General features: G+C 47.4%; 1 protein-coding gene across 1 annotated transcript in view; it reads right to left on the bottom strand.

Annotated features, from left to right (window-relative positions):
• Positions 1-26,432, bottom strand: part of Frmpd2 (FERM and PDZ domain containing 2) — a 121,272-nt gene that overhangs the window by 32,646 nt on the left and 62,194 nt on the right. The window contains exons 15-21 of the mRNA XM_076544369.1: positions 22,959-23,115; positions 14,013-14,217; positions 8,873-8,967; positions 6,997-7,089; positions 5,783-5,890; positions 5,576-5,692; positions 2,216-2,367 (exon numbers count right to left, since the gene is read on the bottom strand). Coding sequence (XP_076400484.1) covers positions 2,216-2,367; positions 5,576-5,692; positions 5,783-5,890; positions 6,997-7,089; positions 8,873-8,967; positions 14,013-14,217; positions 22,959-23,115 — 927 coding nt within the window. The remainder of the gene's footprint in view (positions 1-2,215; positions 2,368-5,575; positions 5,693-5,782; positions 5,891-6,996; positions 7,090-8,872; positions 8,968-14,012; positions 14,218-22,958; positions 23,116-26,432) is intronic.

Below are 26,432 nucleotides of genomic sequence, written 5' to 3'. Positions count from 1 at the left end.
TGCTGGCACATGGCAGGGCCTGAATAAATGTAGATCCCTCCTGTCTGTACTCACTTGGCAAACACCCATGTTAGAACTGAAGCTGTCCAAGTACTTCCTGCATCATTCAACACATGATGGCAGCCAAGTACAGCATGCTGGCTACCAGACACACAATAACTCCTCGAGGCAAAAGCAAATCTCAGGATTCTGACCATTCTTACCAAGACTGGTCTTGTTATGGCTGAGTTTTCAGTAGCTGAAATTTTACGAAAAAGATCATACCATGTACCAGGCAACTTCCTTGGTACTTGTGGCAATAACTACATGACTTGTTCATCCATTCAACTATTCATAAGACATTTGTTGGATACCTATTATGTCCAGGGTTATTCTGTGGTTTGAACATCTCCTCTACAAATCACCCTTAAATTTAACTACCATTAATACAATACTAAGAAATGAAACTTTCAGAGTGATTAGGTCATGAAGCCACAAGCCTCATGAATGCATTGCTATAGGAGTAGGCTGTGTATAAAAAGGAGAAATCTGTCCCCATTTTCTCTTTCCATTTCTGACACTCATGAACACTCTCCCCCATATCATGCCTCCCACCACATCATGACATAACATAGTAACCTTCACTAGATGTGGCTCCTCGATCTGGGACTTCCCAGCTACCACATCATTATCCAAATAAACCCTTGTTTGTTATTCACCCACTCTATTATGGCAACAGGAAGGGGAATAAGAACCTGGCACTACAATGCAAGTGGCTGGAGACGGTGATGAGACCCACCTACCCATGCTAAATTGCTGTCTAAGGGGCTTGAGGCTTTTAGCAAGGAGATTCCCAATCTGACAACCAATAACTTTTGTGATAATAAATTACCGTGGATATGATAAAGAGAGTGTTATTACCTGGATGCTCAGAGATGCAGCTAGTATAGGGAAAAACTGAAACGCAAAGCCAGGTTTGACTGAAACATAAACTCAAGGGCACACCTGGAGTTCCCACAGGTGTGCTGAGCTGGCTGACCCTTGCTTCCAGACAATGCTCCCCTTGTCCACGTTCCACTGCCCCATGCAACATGGAGATTCCTGCTCCATGTTGGAAAATACTATTAACTCATAGGAAAATAAATGAGTTGAAGTAAACTGAAAACCATCATTTCAATAGAAGAGCTTCTGAAGAGTTTAGTATATAACAGAGGAAGTGCCAGCTCTTCCAAGGACTCCACACCCCTTGATTTGGCAAGATGTTTCGACTAACTGTTGAATCTTGAGGTATGAAACAACTGCCATGGATGAGATCCAAAGTGGCTATGTAATATCCACTACACCACTGGTTACCTGGACACAAAGCTGGACACATGGTCCAACAGAGCCCGAGGATATAGGTTCTACAGATGCTTCTAAACTAGTCCCCTCCCAACTGCTCCTAAAACCAGTCTGCAGGTTTCCCACCACACAGAGCCTTCTGCTGTTTCCTGCAGAAGGGAGCCTTCTAAAGGGCAGCCTGGAGCATGGTTTCTGTTCTGGAGTCTAACACCATGGATTTCAGGCTCAAATCTACCACTAATTCCCTGAAGGCTTTAGCACAATCCTTTTCTCTTTGTGCCCTGGGTAAAAATACTACAGGAGGGGTTGACAGTCATAACTAACTCATATAACTGTCATCAAGCTTTTGTGAGATTGCTCACATAAAGTGCCCAGGATATTGCTGGACACATAAGCCAACAACTATTGCTATCATTATTATTCTCTCTGACTCTATGCCCAGCTCTTTTTTGGGGAGTGAGAGGGGACTAAGGCAAACTCTCACTATGTAAACCTCACTAGACTTGAACTTGCTACATAGACCAGGCTTTCCTCATATTTGTAGCAATCCTCTGACCTCAGCCTCCCAAAGGCTGTGATTACAGCATCAGTCAATTCCCTCATGTTGTCATTATCAGAAACAGTTCTAATAAAAGACTAGGAACCCCAGAGGCTCCACCTGAGCCCTGACCCCCTGTGTCAGTAGCTCTACCTGCTTCCCAGGAAGAGGTTAAGCAACGTGTAGCTGCTTGACCTGGCCCATCAAGAGCACAGGACAGTATAGGACATGGGAGCTCCCCTGGACTCCACATTCTATTTTCTTTCTTCTGTATTCTAGGATGTGGACCAAGAAGATAAGCATCTGTAATGATAGAGGGGAGGGTGGAGGCCCCTGCCTGGGTGGTAAGCTTTGCACCTGAGCCAATTCCGGTCCTCTGATGTTTCTGTCCTGGTCATATGTGTGTGCTGACTCTGTTCCCTGGTGCCCATTGCTCAGGATGTCTGTACAGAACATGCCAGAACTTGTTGTGCTGTTCTTTTCTTCACTGGAACTATTTCCACAAACACCTATAAAAACAAGCCAAGAAGTCAATGCTTGGAGAGGTTAGCATACTAGTAGCATCCTACGAGGCACAGAATTTTCCTTGAGAGATGAGAGCTTTTATAGTTGCAGAGGGTGCTATGAATTCAGCATTTCATGAAGAATGTTGCATCTAGAATAAACAGAAGATTCTAGAAGTGATCAGAAATGTAGGTAGAAGTCACTTGTATGACTCAGTTATTAAAACATGGAAGCAAGGATAGTGAAGAATGCCAGCCCCTCTTTATTAAATGTCTGTCATTCTTGTGATGGGAAGGGATATGAGAAGAAAAGAGATGAGGGAAAGAGAGGGGAGGGGAGGAGAGCAAAGGAGCAGAGAAGAGAGGGTGATGAGATCTTTTCATCTTCTCAATAGGCTACCAGGAAGGTGTCACCTCAGTTTAATTAGAACTAGATTAATTATTTAATGAATGAATTAAAACAGAATCAAAAGAATGAACTAGTTTGTCCTGATTCCCACACTGAACACGCCGGGCTTCTCTAAACCCTGACCTTCTGCAAAGCTCTGAGGAGCACATCTGCTACCAGCACGTGACAAAAAGACCCACATGTAGTATCCTTGGTAATGCCAGGCTCTGGGCTCCTCTAAGAGAAGGCGGGACGTGGATTCCCACTCACTCTAACTGGCATAGAACAAAGGAAAATAATATGAGGTGGGGATCAATAGGTAAAGCCTGGAGTGAGATAACTAACATTTCTGGCCTTTGGTTTCTTTATATCTAAAACAGATATGTCAGTAGCATAACATTGCGGGATTAGTAGAAGAGATTGTTCACAGACTGAGGAGTTTGTATGTATATATAAACGTGTGTGTGCATACATATGTACACTTCACACACATACAGACTGGCATATATAAATCAGCAAATGTATTTACTGATACTGTGCTAATACACTATTAGTGGCCCGGCAGAGGCGTGTTGGAGAAAGGCTAACAGAGCTCCTTCAGACCTGGGGGTGGGAATGCACAGGCAGATTTCCAGCTTTGACACAGCTTACTGGCACCCAGGAAATGCACAAGCTCACATATCCAATGAGTTCGATTTAATACATTTGGTCTTTATCCAAATCTCTTTGATATGGAGTGGGGGGGGGGCAGGGATGCCAGTCTGTAATGCCATGTTCCTGATCATTTTTTCTCAAAGTCCACTGTCACTGTCCTTTGGGCAGTATTACAAACATCTGTTCACTTTCTACCATAGCCTTCATGGGAGCAGAGGGTGGGACTCTAGACCTGAAAAGTCAGCCTGTCCTAGCCAGCCTACTGAGCAGGTCCAGTGATGGTCTCCAGTTAAAGCAGCTGTTCTAGACTGGGTATCAGGAGCCAGCAGCTAACAGTCCATCATGAGGAGCCATGTTCTTTGTGTAGTAGAAGTGTAAGCTGGGAGTCATGTTGGTTAATTGTGATTGGCAATTTGATAGGCCCTAGAATCAGCTAAGAGTTGTATCCCTGTGCAGGTCAGTGAGGGCATTTCCAGGAATGATTAACTGAGGGTAAGCCTTTCCTCAGAGTGGGCAGCACCTTCTGACCTTGGCCCAGATGTAGAGACCCAAGGGAAAGTGGCCTTGCTTACTTTCTGGACCTTCTCTTCTTGCTTCTGAGTATCCATCCTTAGCCTTGCAGTGTGAACTGAAGGCCAGCAGCTTCCCAGGAATCTTCCAGGCCTTCAGTGCCAAATGGGACAGTGGAGGCATCCAGCCTCCTGGACTAAGCAGCCACTGTCCTCATCCTCTCCAGGGTGCAGACAGACACTGTTGCTGGCCTACATCATGTAAGCCAGTCTAAAAAGTCCCCTTTTATACTAAATAGTCATTCTATCGGTCCCACCGCTCTAGAGGACCCTGACCTTCTGTGGGTGATTACAACCCAGTTTACAATCGACTCTCATAGCTGCTCATCATGAGCTGCTAGCGACTGGCTCCTGATATCCAGTCCAGAACAGCTGCCTTACCAGGATACCATCACTAGACCTCTTCCTCCAGCAACAGACCGGCTCAGTAGAAATATCAACTGTAGCAAAATCATGTTCCCGACAAGTGTCTGGGCAGCCACAGGGAGATAGTATGTAACCCCCAGACAGTGGGCGTACCTGTTGTCTGGAATTCTAACACAAGACTGTGGTGAGAACACTGTAGATTTTGGTTACCAGTTTTTAACATCTTGGCCATTGTGGTAGTCTGTCCTTGGACTACGCTGAATTGTGATTTGATCGTCTGGTGTTATTGCCTGACTACACAAGAAGTGAACTGAATGCCCTCGATGCGGAGAGTGTGAAGGAACATCCAAAGATTACGGATGTGCCTCAGAAAGAGGGGTCAGAACTGTAACCTCCAACAGAGACAGTGATCTTGAGGCTAGCGTGATGGGGTTGCTGAGCCTGGCCCCAGAGGCAGTGTGGACGACCCTAGTGCAGCTGCCCGCAGTGAGGGTGAGAGGAAGCGGCCGGGTGACAGCATCTGCAAGTGTGACACTGGTTTTCCAAGGGCACAGAAGGCGGGATGTCTGCAGTTAGAGATGAGCCTGAGTCTGCAGGCCGCCTCATGTAATTTACCAGATCACCAAGCCAAAACAGCATCAGTGGTCCTTAGTAACCAGGGGGAGAGGATGCCAGCCTCCCTCCAGTCCCTCTATCAAGAACCCCACCAAAACACCCCCAAACAAGCATAATATTGTTCTTTGGCCTAAGTGTTGGTTGCTTGGCTGTTGTTCTTAAGTCAAAGGATGAAGGAAACAACCCTTCCACAACAGGACTACACCAGCAAGGACACTGTGCTTGCTGTGCTGATGCGGACTGAAGACAATCTCCCTCTCCTTCCCAGCGGCACAGCTGACTGCTCCACCTGAGCTCAGCGGTAGAAATCTTGGACTTGAGTGTCAATAAGAATTCCCTCCCTGTCATCCAAGGAGAGTGGGCAGAAACACATATACACTGGGTGTATGCAGCCATGCCTAATGAGGAGACGGCTGCCTTCCAGAAAGACATGCAATCACGGGACCCCATTCTGCCCCTGAGACTGCCCAGAGTACTGATTTGTGCCACTGGATTGCCTCCTTGCAAGCCAGGGCCATGCTTGCTGAGAGCTACACAAAAGACCTACATGGAGCTTTGTGTTTTGTGCCCAAGGTGGTAACAGAGGAGGCTGTTCCATTGCGGAAAGTGAGATGAAATGTACCTTTTGACTGAGAGATGATTAATTCTATGTTGTTAGGAGAATTCTGGATCATTCTAACAGCCATGTTGAATGTGAAGCCCTCCAGGCTAATGTGATTTAAGGCTAGTATCTTCCCTCCTGGAGAAAAAAAAAGCCTCAATAACCCCAGCAAGGAAATAAGAAAGGTGGTAACTTAAAACATCTCTGGCCATTTAACTTAAGGTATACCTGGTTTGATCTTTTTAGCCTTTTCTGCTGGTCCCCCAGGTATAAGGGAAGATATGAAAATGCCTGGCTTTGCTTGGTCTGCGTCTTCTCCCTCATTAATGACGAAACCTGTAATCCAAGATGGCATTTGATGATAAGATGATGTTTAATGACTCCGTGGCTCACACAACTACCGAGTGGCCCGGCTGATAACTGCATCTGAGTAAGACGCCTGGAGAAAGCGGACTGCTCCCTTTACCACCTACAGCTGAAGCTGGAAATGCAGCCCACCAACACAGCTGGCTTCGTGGCAGGAGATGGGGTTGCCCACCCCCATCTGTGTGTGTGTTTTCCATGTGTGCAAGTTCACATACGTGTGCGTGTGCGCGCATGCGTGTGCACGGGGAGCCCCAGAGTTTGACTCTGGATGTCTTCCTGCATTGCTAATTACTGTATAAGTTCTTTTTCTTGTATGTTTGTGGGTGTTTTACTTCCATGTCTGTCTCTGTACCACGTGTGTGGGATGCCTGTGGAGGCCAGAATAAGGTGTCCTATCCCCTGAGACTGAAGTGACAGTTGTGAGTCATCTCGTGGGCTTCAGCCCCTCCACTTCATCAAGGCAGTCTCTCACTGAACACAAAGCTCACTGACTCAGCTGGTCTCATTAGCCAGCTTGCTGGAGGAATCCCTGTCTCAGCCTCCTGAGTGCCAGGATTACAGGCATAATTTCACACACACCCAACTTTTTGATGTGGGTGCTGGGGATTGGAACTCTGTCACATTTGCATGGCAAGTGTTTCATTAATGGAGCCTTCTCCCCATTCCCAGGAAAGATGATTTCTAACCAAATATCCTGTCTCAGTGTTGTTTCTTCTTACGTGATTTTAAGCATTTTTAAATGTGACTGATAATTGAAGATACGAAAGATTGCCTACTCCTCTACATCACTAAGAACCTATTTATACTAGAGAAAGGTCAGTGTGAGGTGTGTGGGGAGAGAGGATTTTATTTTTATCTTGTGTTTAGATGCACCCTGAAAATACATCAGCACTTGCAAGGAATCCTTCGTCCCCAAAGTCTTTGTGTTCTTTGCAGACACTGAAAGGAAGGAAAAATGCAAGGGATTGTTGAAAAATGCAAGGTAGAAGGGAAGAGGCCAGGTTGGGGAGATGAACGGTGCTCATTCCCCCTGTGCAGAGCAGAACCTGGGCCTCCCCTTCAAGGAGCCCTCTTACCAAAACCACGATGTGGATCACGCTTCAATGTCACACACACGATGTCTGGGTTGGGTTCCTCCGCACAGCTCTTCCTCCAGCTGTTCTGTGACTCTGGAGGCAGAATCAAAGCACCATATTTGGGTTTTCCTCCCAAATCAGTTGGAACCCAACAAAATGCACACACATCCAAGCAAGAGCAGCTCACAGCAAATCTCCCATCAGCCTGGGAACAGATCACTGAGCACATATTTGACTGGAACACAACTGGGCCAACATTGGTCAACACTGGGCTGCAAGAGTGGAGACCATGGCAGGATGGCCGATGGACGGGGTCTGCTTTCTGAGTAATTCTCCAGAAGCCCTCCCCATTGGTATTAGAGATGGAGCCTAGGATCTTGTACATGTTAAGCAAGTGTCCTATCCCTGAGCTAAACCTCTAGTCCTTGTCATTTTTTTTGACATGGTCTCTATGTCACCCATGCTGGCCTCCAATTCACTATGAATCCAACACTGGCTACAAAGGCTTGGTCACTCTGCCATGTTTGAGGCACTTGGATTATAAGCATGAGCCACCATGCTCACTTAACTTTTTTCCTGCACTGGTCTTGAGACAAGATGGAGGGTAAGTGGGGGCTGTACTTCCTGTCAGTGATAACTGAAACTAAACACAGAGATGAGACAGCAAAGTCTTCCCCTCTGAGTCTTGTAATAGCTTGGATCTTGAATGTTCCCCAAAGGACCATGAGTTGAAAGCTTTGTTGCTACTGTGTGTTGCTACTGGAGGGAATGCAACCTTTAAGAGAAGGTGCCTTAAAGGTGCATCGAAATTGAGTCGTTGCGTGTGTGGTCTTGAAGGGGATACTCAACAACGGTCTCTTGGTCATTCTTTCTGCTTCCTGACTCTCATCAGTGAACAGGCCTCACCCATCATCCACTCCTATTACGATACACTCTGTTGTCACAGGCCCGAAGCAACAGGGCCCAGCAACCTGGACTGATACCTCTGAAGTCATGGGTAAAAATAAACCTTTCCTTTCCTTTATTTTTTGTTTTAAGACAGGGTCTTACTATGCAGCCCTGGCTAGGCCAGAACTTGATATGTAATCAGGCTTGCCTCAGCTCACAGAGATGGCCCTGCCTCTGTCTTCCAGCCTTCCCTTTTTGAAAATTGACTTCTCTCGGAAATTTGTTCTAATAAAGGAAAGCTAGCTGGGTCTCCACCACTCACCAAAGTGCAGGGCCTGATGGCCCAGCTTCCATGTCCTGGAATACTTCCCAGGTGTGTCTGGAGGAGACACAAAGCAGACGCCTAAAGCTGTTCCTGGAAAGCTGGAGTCTTGGGGTCGGACACGATTTCTACACCAGTTCCGGCAGGAAAATCCCCCACTGGTGACCGACCACCACAGGCAATTCACATCTTTCCTCCCCCAGGAAACTGAGTCTGGCAGTTTAGTTAACAGAAGAGAGATGTGACTGCATTCAGATCTGGCTTCTGGGTTAACATCCTTCAAGGACCAGGACTCTTCTTAGTTCTCTGTCTTTGTTTTTGACTGGGAACTTGTAGAGAAAAGCATGCTGCTCTCCATGTGCATGCTTTCTGGGGAGCACTGAGAGATACTGTGAGCCCCTGGGAAGCAGCAGAGCTGATATTCCTCATACTCAACCACAGTTTTGGGAACCACCTCCAAAAAAATATCCCCTTCTAGATTCATATAACACCCAAGGGCAGATGTTGACTTTGAGAGGTCTTCCCAACTCCAAAAGGTTTTGAGAAGAATTTTTAAAGCAAAATGACTGCGAACTTTCCTTGGGAAACAAACTGAAGAGGTGGTTTGAGAAGAGGTGACACCTGGAAGGCCTCTCTTCCCTACACCTGCCCACAGTTTGGTCATACCTGTGCGCATGCTCTGAACAGCTGTCCCAGAGAGATTTTGAGTTGGCTTTTGGATCAAACTGACGCTGTTCAGCTGCTCTCGGCCAGTGTAAGGGCTGAGGGGAAAGATGCAAATGTAAGATCAGATGCTCCTGGAAGGGATCTTCTTGGCCATTTGTTAGTGTGGCCCGAAGAAGGCAGTTTTGTGCTAAGCAATTCAGCAGATCCTGAGACCAATTCCCCCACAGGGTGGGTCAGTGAGGAAGACAACATGAGCAGGAATGGCATTAGGTCTCTGTCCCAGAGGGATTTTTAAGAAGAGGAGCCTAGTGGGTTATGATTAGGTCACTAGGGATGCCCTCCTTGGAAGGGATTAATTAGTTCCTATGGGACCCCCTGTTAGTTCTCTGAGATAGAGAGTTCTAAAAAGGCAAGGTTGGCCTGGCCCCTGACCCCCGCTTTCCACTGAGTCTCTCTAATATGCATCCCACAAAGCCATCTGCTGTGAGATAAAGCAGCTGGGGGTGGGGGTTGAGGGTCCAGCAGAACCAGCACCATGCTGTCTGGATTTTCAGTTTTCGAAATGTAAGCTACCTAAACCCCTTCCTCCCTTTAAGTACCCAGCCTTGTGCATCATTTTCATAGCAACAGAAAACAGACTAGTGCATATAATTAATATTCCAGTAAGCAAAGCCTGTTTCAGACAGCAGATTGATAATGAACCAAGTGACCCAGGGCCACCTCAAAAACACACTCGGGAAGGAGCAGAGCGCAGAACGTAAGAACAGATGCCAATCTGTGTGTGCTCAGAGCTCTGGGAACAGCCAACCACCAGATCAACGTCACTCAGTCTGTCCCAACACCAGGGAGGCTGCCCTTACCACACTGATTAGACAACTGGATTGCTGCAGGGGGTGTTGGTGCAGGCAGCTGACCATGGACCCTCCCAGCGTCCCCAGGATTGGGAGGTGGAGCTTGCGGTGGGAGCAGGGGCAGACCAGAACAGCTCTTTCTAAGCAGGTAAGCAGGGCGGAGCCTCGTTCTGTATGGGGCAGACCAGAACAGCTCTGCCTAAGCAGGGCGGAGCCTCGTTCTGTATCTACTCACCTTTGCCTCTGGTCCTACGGCAAGTCCAACCCAATTTGATGAAAACCCACTAAGGGGCCAGGCCTGGACTCGCAAGGTATGTGAGTCAGAGATGGGCCAGCCCTCTGGAAGGTTTATGCGGCACCAGGCTTCCAAGCCCACCTAAGTGCACAGGGAGAGACACTGGCAGTGTCCCACAGGCTCATGGGAAGGAAAAATCCCAACACCCAGGGAGGACCTGAGAAGGGCTTGGGCAGTGTTGCTGGGTGCCCTTTGAAGAATAGCAAGGGCTTATCTGGCCTGGGTTTCTGTGGCTCACGTGATCTGGGCTACTGGGGAACCAGCTCTCAATTGTTGAAAATCCATTTCCTGTTGGCCACAAAAGAACAAGTGGTGTATGGGGGAGCTGTTATAGGAGGAACTTAGAGGAGTCACACTCACAGACAGAAAGTAGATAGTGGGTACCCCAGGCTGGGTTAGGGTTAGCCTGGGTGGAAGTGCTGAGGGAAGGTGGTTTCCACGTGGGAAGGTGAAGACCCTGTGAGGCCCAGCAACAATGGGAATGTGCCCAATGCCACTCACTGCCTTGGAAACAATAAAATGGAAAGCATAAAATAGTTACGATGATACAGTTTATGCTTTGTGTATTTTACCACAATTAAAGAGTGCTTCCCCCCCCCTCTTTCTCAAAATGCCAACCTCTCAAAATCCATTTACTGAAAACTTCCACATTCTGGCTTCAGAGCTGAGGATACAACTGGTGCATTGCTATTCTTGGGAGTCTCTGTGCTCAGAGCAGAAGGATGAAAGCATGTGCTTGTCGGGGTGGGCACACATGGGGGGTGGGAGCTGTCCTAAATGGAACCAGTGCAGCGGAGGAGCCAGCCCTTCACTGGGCAGCCAGAAAAGGCTTCAGAGAGGTGATGAAGGGAAGGTAGCCAACATCTCTGTACTCAGAGCTCTCTGTAAACAACATGGACCGAGTCTGTGCTGTGAATACCGAATCCTCAGCACCCACCCAGGACAGATGCTGAAGAAACTACTCTAGTTAGACTGATAGGCTTGTCCATGTCAGTTCTCCCCTCTGTCTAATTAAACACAATCTTACCTGCCAATTAAGACTTGATGTCTCTCTCTCTCTCTCTCTCTCTCTCTCTCTCTCTCTCTCTCTCTCTCTCTCTCTCACACACACACACACACACACACACACACACACACACACACACACACACTCCACTATACCTTTGCCTGACTTAGGCCTTAAACCCATCCTGACCACCATAAAAAGGGACAGGTTCCTACCACCTCCCCTCGAGTTCAGGGCAAGTGCTCCAACACCAGGTGGAGCTGAGCCCTGGTCCCCCGAAGTAGCTCTTTCCTGACCCCCACCTTGGACTAACGCTCCCACTTCTCTTGCTCACTCCTTCCCACTCATAAGCCCCACCTTCCCCAAGTCATGGGTTCCTGCTGTATTTCTTGGTGGACTACCAGATGGCCAAAGACTCAGACGAGTCCTGGGGTTTCCTGCTTTGCCTAAAGGTCACCAGTAACCTCTGTGATGTGAGTTGTTAGGAACCATGGAAGTTGGTCATTTAAAAAGCAACTGCGTAAAGAAGGAGTGTAAGGAGTGGGTTTGGCGGGAGGCTCCGCTCAGCTTCCTGTCAGAGGGCAGGCTGCCAGGCAGTGCTGTAAAGCTCCTACATGGGAAGACACTCAAGCCCTACTGTTCTCATGGCTGCCATGCTGTCGAGACATTTCTTATGTGGTTGCTATGATTTTAATAAGTGTCCTCCAGCACCCGTGTGTAGTTAAAGGCTTGGGCCCGGGCTGTGGGTCTATTGGGAGGAAGAACCTTTAGAGGTAAGGCTTGGAAAGAGGTTATCTTGACAGACTGTGTTACTGTGATGTCTGGTAGAAGCAATGCAAGGGGTGGGGGGATTCATTGTGGCTCCCTGTAAGGGTTTCAAGCCACAGCCCTCCGCAACACTGAGTGCCACTGGGGCCAAGGAGAGCATCACGGAAGCGTGTGGCAGAGGCTGCTCACCTCATGCAGACCGGAAATAGAGAGAGACAGACAGGGACAATATGCTCCTAAGGACCTGTCCCCCAGTGACCTACTTCTAGCTAAATCGCATCCCTTAAATCTTCCAGTATTTCCTAGAATAGTGTCACCAGGCAGGAAGCAAGTTTTCAGCATATGAGATTTTTTTGAAAGACACTTGCTATCCAAACTTTAACAGAGGTCTTTAGAGGAATGAGAGAGTAGACCCCCCAGTCCCTTCCTCTAGTTATCCTTTCTTTGCTACCCACAAGAAACGAACGGGCTTCTCTTACCACATACTCCTGCCATGGTGTGCTGCCTTACAACAGGTCCAAAACCAGGGTGGCCAGTTAGTTTTGGACTGAAACTGAGCCAGAATTAACCTTACCTCTTTTGAAAGTTATTACGTGAGGTATTTTGTTACAGTAAAAGAAAGCTAGCACAATGGCCTGGAATAGGTCATAGTTACTTCTGCATTTTCTATTTTTCTTTACATTTAAAATTGTGTGTGTGTGTGTGTGTGTGTGTGTGTGTGTGTGTGTGTGTGTGTGTGTTGAGGCACACACATGCTACAGTGTGTGTAAAGGTCAGAGGACAACTTTCAGGAGCTGGTTTCCTCCTTCTGCTATGTGGGCACCAGGAACAGAACTTGGGTTGTTAGGCAGGGCAGCGATCTCCCCTGGCTGCTGACTCCTCACAGTCCTGCTTCTGCTGGTAAACAATGAAGTGCTATAAAGTCCTCTAAACCAATGGGTGACAGGTAAAAGAGACCACAAATCCATTGATGCTCACATACTGAGACGAGGCCCATTTCTAGTCCCTTTGAATTTGTATGAACCCAGGAGTGATGGCAGATGTGTGCTGGTCTCTGGGCTACACGGTATGACCACTGGCAAGCTCTCCCCGAGTTCTCAGAGCCCAGAGCAGCAGTGGAGACCCTTGCTGGAGCCCCTATATGGTTAGGGCCTCCTGAGGCTGCATGGGGCTAGAGGGTGCCAGCATCCAGGATATCCCAGCCACCTCCATACGGGGGTACCTGCTGTTGACCGCCATGATGCCCTCAATATCACACAAAGCAAAGTCCTGCCTCCTTTTCTAACCCACAAAGTTGTGAAGCAGAATAATAAGATGGCTGCTGGGCTTATGCCACTGTTCTTGGGGTGGTTTGCCGTGGAGACTCAGAATGAGTTTTGCTTCCTCGTTATTGATTGATTTTGTACCGCAGAGTGAGGCACATTTGCATCAGTAGAATTGGAGCAATAATTTTCTTTAAGGTTTCTGTGTATATGCATGTATTTCAGTTATTTGAACTGAAGCCATCCATTCTCTCCTGCTGAAGCAGATGTATAACTCATCTCCCCCCCCAAAGCGGATCCTGCCACCCCACCCCCTCCTCAGCACATAGCCTGGGAATCGGTGCTATTTATGTAACTTGCCTTGTAAGTGTAATCCAAGTTCTGGGCTATTTTTAAACGTATGGATCATTGTTTTACAATGAACGCTGCATTTATGAGCTCGCTGCTTTCACATTCGAATTTAAATGGCAAGCCATCAGCCTGGAAAGTAGCAGCTTGTCAGGGTTACCAGGACAGTCTCCAGGATGGGCGGCTGTCTTTAAGTCCTAGCCCTTCAGCTTCCCTTCTGGAAAACAGAGATAATGATAAAACCAACTTCACAGAGTTCTGCGGGCTGCAGAACAAGCTCCAAGAGCAGTACCCAGCTTATGATAGTCCAAAGGTGATTGTTGGCATTTGCTAATTTTACCTTCTTCAACTTCCGGTTACCACCTAGCTCTTTCTTACCAGAAGGTATGAACAGAAGGGTATGGGAGTGAGACCTGGCATGATGGCAATCAGCTTAGTCAGTCATTGTAGTGGTCTAGAGTCGATCTCTGGATCAAGTTAAAAGCAACACAGTGAACATACTCCATCCTTCGGCATTAAAGACCGTTGACTTTAAACCTGCTTCAGGTTCAGATGGTGCCAGTGCACCACACACCTGGTGGTCTTGGCTCTGAAGAAAAACAAAACCTACCTGTTTCTGATTCCCTCCATGCCAATCTTCTTGCTGCCTTGCATGCTCTCCACGGATGTGCTCAGTCGGCCTCCCGTGGCATTCTGCAACCTGGGTACACACAGCTCGTTTTCCGAGGATGACAGTTTCTGAACCCAAGTGAGAGGGTCGGTCTGTGTCTGATGTGCAGAATGCAAGTTGGCTGTTTGTACAAACTTAAACTGATCTGAGTTGGGGGAGGAAAAGACAGACAGACATACAAGATTACACTGGTTCAGTCATTGCTCTTGATACAACCATACACTCCTCACCCTGACTCTCCTTACCTAGTTCTTTTCCTGCACTGAGAGACCTGACATTCTGCCCCCTGCTAACTTGGGGATTCCTTGTGCCTAGCCTTGAAAATGTAAGTCCTTCTAATCAGTACTTGCTGATGAAAGACACTTTGGAAGCCTAAGAAGAAAGGCAAGACAGTCCCTGTAACTGATAGAGTGGCAGCCAGGAACCTGTTCTACCTGGTGCCATTCAGGGCTCTAGCAGGGCCACATCTCATTCCGCATTCACCCTCACAGATCTGCCCTTGCAAACAGTCCTGTATCAAAGCACCTGGGGTCCCACATCAGGTTCTTCCCTGTGGAATAAAATCTTTAATCTCTACACAGTTTACTTTGCCCTGGCAGGATTAGTCCATGTAAGAGTCCCCTGCCAGACATATAAACACAAATTGGGAGTGCGGGCCTTCAGCTCGGATGCATTCCTTTCCCCCTTCTATAAGGCCTAATAAATGATGCCAGAGATGAGACTTTGATCATGAGGGATGCCTGGCTTTACTCTTGCATTATTCATAGAAAATCAAGATTTTATTAAAAGATCTCTTAGGGTAACAAGGCCTTGCTCAGAACTGCATCTAGTGTGCCATTGTTCAGGTTTTTATTTGTTCACTTTGTTGTTTTGTTGTTGAGATAGGGTCTCCTGTAGTCTAGGCTAGTCTGGAACTCTCTTTACAGTCAAGGGTGACGACCTTGAACTCCTGATCCATCTACCTCCACCTCCCAAGTGCTGGGATTACAGGAGTGAGCCACCACACCGAGCTTGCATTTGTATTTGGAGAAAGGAAAATGTTGACTGTCTTTGGGCCATCTGCTCCGGACTGAAACCAGCAAGGAAAGAGTCTAACAGCATCAGCACAACCAGTATCCATGCCCTCCATTCTTTGTGCATGTATAGTGTTCATGCATATATAAGTATGCGGTATCTGTATGTGCATGTGGGTAGAAGTGTATACGGATGGGGACATGCATCATATGCATGTTTTCTGGTGTATTTGTATGCATGTGGTGTGTGCATATGTGACATGGTTATCAGAGGTAGAAGTGTTTATATCTGTGTTATGACATGTGCGAATGCATGTGTGCATGCTCAGTAACACACCTCTGCAAGGAGAGAGTGAGGAACATTTAGGTACTTAAGCAGACCGTCTCTTTTCTGGCTTGTTGCCAGGGCTGTTCCCCTGAACAAGCTAGCCACTAAGAAGAATTACTCCTTGAAACTTTGGGAGTGTAAGAGGACTGTGGTATCACTGTTTACATAGAGTAAGCAAGAAAGGATGGGGGTATGTAAGTAATTTAATATGACCTGTCGCTTTTGCACAGACTTTATAGTCTTGCCCCAGAGCTTGGGCCTGTCAGGAACAAGGTAATAGCAGCAGCTAGTTCTGACTAGATATGTCCTGTGTGACAGAATCAGTGGCAAGCATCGTGACTTCCACTGTTTCACTCACTCCTCGCCATCACTCTCTGGGGCGGATAGTGTACCCATTTTACAGATAAGACAATTTGAGGATGGATGTTTTCTCCTGGTCCGAAGGTTGGTCGGTTAATAGAGCAGTTTCACACTTAGTCCATTGGCTCCACAGTGCGCACTGGCTAGTGGGAGTGGTTCAGACACTGAACCACAGACAGTAGCACCAACGATTCACATAAGTACTCCCAGCCTTCTCATTACCAAGTCCTGAAGGAACAGTGACCTTGTACTTCTCCATGGTGGATGGAACACTTAACACCTAAAAGGGATTTTCTAGGCAGAGATGGGGGTGGCCAGTCTTAGCCCAGAGAGGCTCAGTGGTTTGAAACAGGACTGGACAGAGACTGGCATTCCAGGAAGCAGCTGTCCCCTAGGGAAGGGGACTCACAGAAGGGAGCAGAGGAGTGAAAGCCTGGCCCTTCAGGAGCCAGGGAGTGCTGGGAGTTGAGCGGGCCTAGTGTACAGGACAGAGGCTACAAGTCAAGGTGAGGGATGGAGATCACAGAAGCTAGCACTCAGCCTGACAGACTCAGCAAGAGCAGGGCACCAATGTCACCAGGCATGTTCCATGCACAGGACAGAGACCAGACAGCCTGGTGACAGAGTCACCAGGAACAGGGGTACCAGTGTCAGCAGGCCTACGCCCCATGGTGCTCTATTAGTACACACCAACAGGTAAGCGGGAGAGCTGAGAGTGCCGGTACTGTCTCCCGGGACTAGAAGGAAGGGTTCCCGAGAATTTCCCAAAAAACACCGACACACTAAGAGGGCAGTGTCTGTCTGCGGGCTGTGGGTGACTCCACAATATAATTTTGATACCAGAAAAGTAGCTGACAAATGTCTGACTCTGTCTGGTGGTTATAAGTTAGTTATAGCATCCCAAATGCCCAAGAGGCATCCTGAGTTAGGGCCATAAGGAAACAGGAGTGTGAGACCCTGGGCAGCACCGGAGCAGTCCTGTAAGCATAGGTTCAGAAAAGGACCAAACATCCCACGGCCCAGGACACTCCCACGGCCCAGGACACTCCCACGGCCCAGGACACTCCCACGGCACAGGACACTCCCATGGCCCAGGACACTCCCACGGCCCAGGACACTCCCACGGCACAGGACACTCCCACGTCACAGGACACTCCCACGGCCCAGGAGACGCCCACAGCCCAGGACACTCCCACAGCCCAGGACACTCCCACAGCCCAGGACACTCCCACGGCCCAGGACAGTCCCACGGCCCAGGACACTCCCACAGCCCAGGACACTCCCACGGCCCAGGACACTCCCACGGCCCAGGACACTCCCACGGCCCAGGACACTCCCACAGCACAGGAGACGCCCACAGCACAGGACACTCCCACAGCACAGGACACTCCCACAGCACAGGACACTCCCACAGCACAGGACACTCCCACGGCACAGGACACTCCCACGGCCCAGGACACTCCCACAGCACAGGACACTCCCACAGCACAGGACACTCCCACGGCCCAGGACACTCCCACAGCACAGGACACTCCCACAGCCCAGGACACTCCCACGGCCCAGGACACTCCCACAGCACAGGACACTCCCACGGCCCAGGACACTCCCACAGCACAGGACACTCCCACAGCCCAGGAGACGCCCACAGCCCAGGACACTCCCACGGCCCAGGACACTCCCACGGCCCAGGACACTCCCACGGCCCAGGACACTCCCACGGCCCAGGACACTCCCACGGCCCAGGACACTCCCACAGCACAGGACACGCCCACGGCACAGGACACTCCCACAGCCCAGGAGACGCCCACTGCCCAGGACACTCCCACGGCCCAGGACACTCCCACGAAAAAGTCTGAGAAAAGGTTTCCGCCACTGGGTAGTAATGACAGACCTTGCCTGATTCTATCCTGGAACTGTGCACTTATAGGAGCTGGTGATTTTTATTTCTCCCCAGGGATCCAAATATAACTATGAAATAAAATGCCTGTTGAACTATGAAATAAAATGCCTGTTGAGACAATCCACAGAAGGATGACTAAGAGACATTTGGAAAATGTTCAACTTTTCACCCATCAAAGAAGCAAAACAAAGCCACAGTGAGAGATCATTTTTACCTGTCAAATGAACACACAAAATACAATGATATCTACTCTTTGAGAATGAAAAGCTAAAGTCAGAATGACAAGGAGCTCCAGCATTCTAGCATGACATTCAAAGACACAGCAGGGCCTTAAAAATCCCCTAGCTTGGTACCCAAAGTTATACTTCTGAGGTTAAGGAGTGCCATGGAAGCCAGAAAAATATTTTTCTAATGATGTTTATCACAGTTGCATTTGCAATATGGAAAAATATATATCAAAAGGAAATGATTAATTATAAATCATCCCTCCATCCACCCATCCGTCCATCCAAGAAAAAGGTATTTGAGGTAGACTCTGTAGCATATGCCTGTAATCCAGCACCTGGACGGCTAAGACTGGAAGATTCTAAGTTTAAGTTTAAGCCTACTCTGGGCTACACAGCAAGACTGTCTCTAAATTAATCAGTTAATCAATAAATATATAAATAAAAAGGATATTTTATATATTTATTGATTAACTGATATATATATATATATATACCATCCCTAGCTTCAAGAAATTCCTTATCTATCACAGATGTATGCACAATTGAACACAGCAGACATCACGGGTGAAAGAACAGAGTCTGCAAAAGGAGGAGGCTGTTATCCACTCCCCTGGGAAGGAATCAGCTGGGAAGAGCCAATCAGGAGAGGCTTCAAGATGGAGGTTACCTTTAACTCACTCTAGGAGAAGCAAGCTTAGCTTGGTAGCCTGATCCCAAGAGGGTTAGGAAAACCATCACAGTGGAGGCCACTGTATTGTTACTTTTCTCTTTGCTGTGACCAAATACCTGACCGAAGCACCTTACGGGAGGAAATGTTTATTTTGTCTTATAGTTCAAGGGGAAGTCTGTCGTGGCGGGGAAGGCATGGTGGAGGAAGCATGAGGCTGTTAATCACATTGCTTCCACAAGCAGAAAGCAAAGAGCAATGAATGTGGATGCTCAGCTTTCTTCCTCCTGTTTTATCCAGGACTCCAGCCCATGGATTGCCATCTACAGTTAAAGTGGATCTTTCCACTCAGTTAACCTAATCTGGATATTCCTTTGTGAGTATTCCTGGAGGCTTGTCACCTAGGCATTTTTAGAACCTGTCAAGCTGATGGTCAATATTAACCATCACAACCACTGAGCACCAAAACACAGAAGACTGGGACATAGTTTTCCACAGCCATCATCATGGCATGCAGGACAGTTAGAAAGCAAAGAGAAGTATCAGGACAAGAAAAAAGTCAAGGCTGGGGCCAGACTGAGACGAGTCTCCTCAGAACTTAGGGTTTGTCTCTGTATCCAGTGTGGAACTGTGAAGAAGCTTTAGCAGGTAAATCATGACTGGCCCGGTCCATTTGAAAAGCCACCCCAAAGGCTGAAGGGCCAGTCAACAGGATGCATGCCCCGGGCAGATGCCTATCTGAGCATATGTGGTGATGGTGGAGTAGGAAAGGAAGGTGTTAGCCTAGATTCCAGTTTCTTGGGTGAGTGTTGGGTGGTCCCATTTGAACAAGATAAAGATCACATCCAAGGGAAGGGGATGGAAGAGATCTACTGTGGAAGAGTCTGGGGACCAATAGAGGTGGTCAGTTTTCCCTCCATGCAGCATTGAAAGCGATGTCTGGGATCTGGAGAGATTTCTCAGTCCTGCAAGCACTGGGATCTGAGTCTGAGCCTCAGAACTAGCACAGAGGCACATGTTTGTGACCCCAGTGCTGGGGAAGGGTGGGGTGGGGGCTAACAGACAGATCCCTAGAGCTCCATGGCCAGTCAACCTTACCCAATCAACAGCCCCAGGTAGTCATGGGCAATCCTCTCTCAAAAAACAAGGTAGACAGCTCCTGAGGAAAGACATCTGAGCTTGTCCTCTGGCTTCCATATGTGTATACACACATGTGCATGCACACACATATAAGACACACACACATACACACACACACACACACACACACATACACACACACACACACACATACACACACACACACACACACACACACACACACACACACACACGGGGTTGGGGTGGGTGGAGAATGGTATCTGCAGAGAATTTCTCAAAGAGATTCTTAAAAGGCAAAAGGGGATTGGTTAAGTGAGTCATTTTAATGTAAATAAAATGTTAGAGTCCTGGAAACTACTATATATGACAGAATTTGATGTTTGAGAAAATAGTGTATTAGGAGCGAAATAGGCCTGGAAGGACCAATTTCACAAGTGAGCTCAAAAAGTCCACATAAATATTTTACAGTCACTGAAATCAGGCAATGAAAACAGTATTGGTAGTGTTTCACACACAGTATCTCAGCAACAGCAGGAAAGTCAGGCACAATTAATTTGCATTTATCATCTTAGATCCCTAGAGATCTGAAACCAGCCAGTCCATGGTTTCAGAGACATAGTCACGGGTTTGTTCTGTTACAGACCCTGAGTTACTTTTAGTCCCTGTGTTTGGTTCTGCTTCTGAAAACTCTGATCCTGTTCTCCAGTTCATTTAGACCATGGACTGGCCCCTGAAAGCCCAGTGTCCAGACCTCTGTGTATACTGACTGGAACAGAAACAAAATCCAGAGGTAGAGGCTGCTGTCGTCATTGTCACAGTACACTGAGCACTGGGCAGGCAGCTGGAAATGTGATGTGCTACCGCACTGGAGCACAGCACAGACCTGAGATGGTCAGTGTGCTCTCGTGAGGACACCAAGACTCAGAGAGAGGGGAGGTGAGCGACCCAAAGCCGTGCCGCTGCTAGGTGGCACTCAGCTGAGTCTCAGGGACTCTTCAGGCCGCCTCCTCAGCCAAGGCTGCACTGCCTTGTACTTGTGTTGGAATCCATAGGTTCTTTTGCACATGTGCATTCTAGTTCAATAGATGTGGGGCAGGTCCTGAGTTTCCACATCCCTATCATCTCAGAGGTGTTCAGGGCATCATTGTAGCTAATTTTTCCCTTTTATAAATAGGAATAGAAATACGCTTAGATGCCAAAGGCAACCATGATGAGGTCGGCACTCAAGCAAAGTCTCAGCCACTAAAGGCTATGCTTGATGAATGGTGAAAGGCAGAGGCAGGGGGATGACGCAAATAGGCTCTGGGCTCCGGGTTTAATGATCGACCTCACCACCAGGCAGCTGGCACATGGCTTCGCTTCACGCCTCGTTTACCCCTCACAGTAATGCAGGTCTAGCCTCATGGACTGACTTAACTAGCACAGTTAGAGAAAACAATGTGTACGCTGTGATCATAAATGAAATCTTTATGTGTGCCAGGAGGCGTGTTTTGCTTGTATGTATGTCTGTCTACTACATGTATGTCTGGTGCCCTCAGAGGTCAGAAGAGGGCTTGGGATCCCCTGAAACTAGAGTTACAGACAGTTGTGAGCTGCTATGTGGGTGCTGGGAATCAAACCCAGGTCCTCTGAAGGAGCAGTCAGTCCTCTTGACCTCTGAGTCATCTCTCCAGCCCTCAAAATGTGGTCGTCTTTGAAGTGATTATCACAAGGAAAGGAATAAGAAGAGCAGTCAGTGGCTCCACAGAACGGGCTCAATAAACACTAACTAGTGCCACGTGACTGTATGGCCTCACTTAAGCCATCAATCTCTTTATTACATCAGTAATATACGCTCATTGGTAAAGTTTAATACTGAGAAATAGGAAGAAAATAGCCATGTTTGCATGTATAACTCCTTAAGGTAGTAAGATTTTGGTTTTGCTGGTACTAGGGAAACCCCGAGGAATTCACAAGGATGACCCCAGCTGACACTCTTAACAATAGTACAGAGGGTGCCCGAACTGGCCTTCTCCTGTAATCAGATTGGTGACTACCCTAATTGTCATCAGAGAACCTTCATCCAGTAACTGATGGAAGAGATTCAGAGACCCACAGCCGAGCACTGGGCCAAGCTCAGGGAGTCCTGTTGAAGAGAAGGAGGAGGGATTGTACAAGGCAGGGGGGGGGGTCAAGGTCATGACAGGGGGACCCACAGAGACAGCTGACCTGGCTCGTGGGAGCTCACAGACTCTAGACCGACAGCTGTGGAGTCTGCATGTGTGTGACAGCTGTGTGGCTTGGTCTGTGGGGATCCTAGTGGTGGGAGCTTGAGCTGGTGGTGCTTGAGCTGGTTTTTGGGAACCTGTTCCCCATGCTGGGTTGCCTCGCCCAGTCTTGCTGCAGTTGGTCCTGCCTCAACTTGATGTGCCATGCTTTGTTGACTCCCATGGGAGGCCTGTCCCTGGATGGAGAATGAGGAAGAGTGGATGGGTAGGGGTAGATAGGAGGTGTGGGGAGGAAGTGGGAGGGAAGAAGGGAGGGGAAACTGTGGCTGGTATGTAGAATATATGAAAAAATTAATTAAAAAATATTTTGATTTTGTTTATTTCTATATTTATTTCTATATTATTTCTTGTTTTATAACATGTGAATGTTAACTACATGAATATACATAAACTATCCATTCAAATTTAAACATAAATCACTAAAACTTAAGCAAAATGACAGGTTTAATTTCTAGGTTGCTCCTGTTACGATATAACTGCTCAGTAGTACTCCTGGCTGGTGCCCGACCCGCTCTGAAGGATGGAGATGTCCCATTACAACACTGCACTCAGGTCTCCTCTCCTGCCCTACTCACTCAGCACTGTACCATGGACAGTTCCACTTACCATCGACTTCTGTGTTTATTACCTCAGGACAACTGTCTGCAGTAAAATTGTGAGTTCAAAGGGATCTAGATCTCCTTTCAGCTTTCACAAAGTTAGATGGATGGACGGGGGAGGGAGGGAGAGAGAGGGAAAGGGAAGAAGGGGAGGGGGAGAGGGAGAGGGAGGGAGAGAGGGGGCGGGGGAGTCTCCAGTTGCATTCTAGGAAGATTGTATCAATTTTCCCTCCTAGTGTTATTTCCACTTTTTATCTAGCTGAGAATAAAATCTATACTTCATTTTTATTGTGTTTCTGCCATTGTTTGGTGATGATTTTAGACTTTTCAGCTATTTGGGTGTCAACTATATCTTTTCATACAAATTATTTTATGAGAGCACGAGTCTGGCTGCTTGTGTGTTGCTAATACAGTATATACTCACCACTGAAAAGATGCGGAGGCTGCCCGGAGCTCATCTGTGCATTAAACCAGTGCTGGGCAGAGCACAGGCTCAGCAGGTATTCACAGGTCTTGGCTGAGTCGGTGACAAAGGTGTACTTTTTTCCAGTGATGCTGCTGGTGACGGTGAGCTTTTTTCTCTGAAAGAAGCAAGCACAGACTTAGAACCCTGACCATCCTCACCCGTCACTTGAAGAACATGTATGTAAGCAGCAATAAAAGACCAGCTCCTTATTTTAACACCAACACAGTTCTGGAAGTGCAGGGCAGATAATGTCTGACAAAGGCCCAGTTCCTTTTCTTAGACAATGGCTAAACAAAATCCTTCTGTCTATTTTCTCCTTCACTTGTGAGCCAAATGTAAATCACTTAATTGCTATTGTCAAGGAGTGTGCTGGGTGGAAAGAACATGAAATGAGCCAGCGACAGTCAGTCTTCACAAGTGCATTAAGAAATGGCCAGCAAGCATCCCCATTGTTTTTATTCTGCAAGCGCCAAGCTTCCTGCTCCGATGAGACAGGGAGCCAGCAGAAAACAAGCAGGCAGCTGCACTGTAGCAAGCAAGCAGAGGAGCTGAGCTGTGGTCAGAACCAGCCACCACCAAGGCAGCAAAGAAACTGACGGGGAACTGGCCCGAATCCTCTTTATGCCTCGTTATACTACATTAGCATAGGGAAAGCTCCCCAAGGGAGAGATAGAACAAAAATACAGGAGTGTTTTGAGCAGTGTGCAAAGTGGCGCATGCACACTGGAAGCCTCCTCCCTTGTCTGGAAAAAGCATGAAAACAGAAACTCTTCTCCAGGAATTGCAACCTGAATCTTTGTTTCTGGCTCCTCTGCCTATGGGAGGTCTGTGCTTCTATTCACTTGTTTTAATTTCTGTCATAGCCAAGACAAACCCCCCCCCCCAACAAAAGATGTGCAGGTTAAAATTATTTTAAGAACTTTGTGAGCATTTATACATCTTGTCATACTGGCTACAGAATGAGGAATCATCATTCTCTATCTGAAACACAATCTAGAAATCCTGGACTCTAGAAACGGATCTAGAATCCTCAGAATGCACTGCATGCTGGGTGTGGTGTCACACTCCTTTAATCCCAGCACTCAAGAGGCAGAGGCAGGTGGATCTCCCCTCCAGCCAGGGCTACATAGTGAGACCCTGTCTCAATCAATCGATCAATAAAATAAATAAATATAAAGTCTGATAACTATTCTCAAATAAATCTGAAAAGTTAGAAACACACACACACACACACACACACACACACACACACACACACACACACACACAGCTTCTTTCAATTTATTAACTATTAACCAAATTCTCCCAATTGGAGCCAGAGCTCCAAGAGTGTGGTGGTTTGAATGAAAAATGCCCCAGAGTCTTGTGTATTTGAACGGTTGGTCTCCCCATTGGTAGTGCTGCTTGGGAGGTTTGTGGAACCTTTAGAAGGGAAAGCCTTGCTGGAGGAAGTACATCACTGGGAATGGGCTTTGGAGTTTCATAGCTTTACCCCATTTCCTGTTCACTCTCAGTTGCTTACTACATGTGGATGAAAGCTATGATCACCTAGCTTCCTGCTCCATCACTACGCCATGCTTTCCTTGACAACATTATAGATTTTCCCTCCGGAACCTCCAAGCCCAAATAAACTTTTACTTTTATAAATTGCTTTTGGCGGTGGTGTTTTATTGCAGCAGCAGCAGAATGGGACTGATCCAAAGGGATTTGAGAGAAAGTAAAATGTCCACTCTCTTCCTGGGTCTGATGATGCTCTTGGTGGCAGTGGATTGGAGTTCATGTCTGTTTATCATGACTCGGAAAACCTCACTTAATTGAATTCATTCCCACAGCAAATTTGCCCCAGGGCAAGCTGCTCCTCGAATAAGGATACAGTAAGGGTCTATAACTCCAACCTCAGGGTTTTTAGCACAAACCTGGAAATCTTTTCTTAAGCCCCCTGTCATTGTGGTATGAACAGTCTAGGTGCTTCCACAACACTGTCTTAGCACCACTTTCCCATTCTGGAACAATTTATACACAGAAGTTTCATTGCTATTGCTGTTTCATTCACAGTCCATTTGCTCGCTCACCTGTTTGTTTTCCTACATCTTTGCAATTACATCCTTCCAGACATGGACAGATTTGCCCACGAACCAAGCTCAGGAACCTGAAACTCCAGCACCCTCGCCTGGTCACACACTTTCCTGGGAGCAGCCCTGGCCTCGTGTATACATGTTCTGGTAATATTGGAAAGTAACATGTTTCCACCACGCTTGGTGAAAACCACTGACCCATTTTTCTCCTTTGACCGGCCTTCTGTTCTAATCAGGACCCATCGAAGGTGCATGTGTTAAGTAAAAGCGTGGTCCCCAGAGTGGCACAATTGGAAGATGGGCCTTTAGTAGGAGGAGCCTCATGGAAGGAAGTTGGGTCATTAGGGCATGCCCTTGAAGATGGTACTGGGACCCCAGTCTCTCTCTTGATGTATTTGCTCTCAGGCCATGTTATGTAAGTGGTTTTGTCCCACCCAGCTCTCAGCCCATGCTGTGCCACCTCACCACTAGCTCAAAGCAGCACAACTGAGCAGCCACATGCAACTATGAGGCAGAATAAATCTTCTGCATTTATGAGCTAATTACCTAGACATTTATTGTAAGTAGTGAGCGGAGAAAACCACACTCTCTTTCCTAATTCCACCCTCCCACTGGGTGGCCCCGGGTGGCTGGGAGCGGACCCTTCTAAGGAAGACAAAATGAATGAGTGGAAGCAGCCTCAGATGCAGGACCATCGGAGTTTCAGCCACTTGCAGTTATCTTTTACGACGGCTGCTTTGTGGTCAGGCATCTCAGAATGCACTCCCATTGGGCAAAACCACGCAGGTCTCAGCACAAGGACAGGCAGCAGCCACTGGAAACTAACCATGTGCTATGATGATACTGAGCTCCTAGGAGACAGGCAGAAATGCACAGAGCCAGGGGTTGCTCTGAGGCAAACTTCCACAGTCATCATAAGTTAAAAACTAGAATTTAGTTCTCAAGAACACCCGATCATGCCACATTTATTTTTTTATAGGAATCAAATAAGATGAGATTTGTTAGATCGCCAGGGGTCGAACACTCCCCACCATATGTTTGGCTTTAGCATCATCTCCAGGACACAAACACACACCAACACATAAATAATCCCTGCATTTGCAGTAGAGAAACTAACAACTCACAATCAGCAAGTGTTTCTCTGTGCAAACTGCATGCTTTACCTAGCCTACCTCAGCCATACTAAAAGATACGTTAAACTGTATTTCAATTCTCTCTAGATAAAATGACATTATGAAATACGAAAAACAAGAAAAGAATATACCATCCTAAATTTGAAAAGAGAGAGCATTACAGGCTTTGCCAGGAAGTTAATTAATAGAGTGTTTTTCTGGCGTTTGTTTGCACTATTTAAAAG

This window comes from Peromyscus maniculatus, chromosome 9 (assembly GCF_049852395.1).
Source record: "Peromyscus maniculatus bairdii isolate BWxNUB_F1_BW_parent chromosome 9, HU_Pman_BW_mat_3.1, whole genome shotgun sequence".
NCBI classification, from domain to species: Eukaryota; Metazoa; Chordata; class Mammalia; order Rodentia; family Cricetidae; genus Peromyscus; species Peromyscus maniculatus.
The sequence above is the reverse complement of the archived record's forward strand: the minus strand, read 5'-3'. Positions and strand labels throughout refer to the sequence as shown.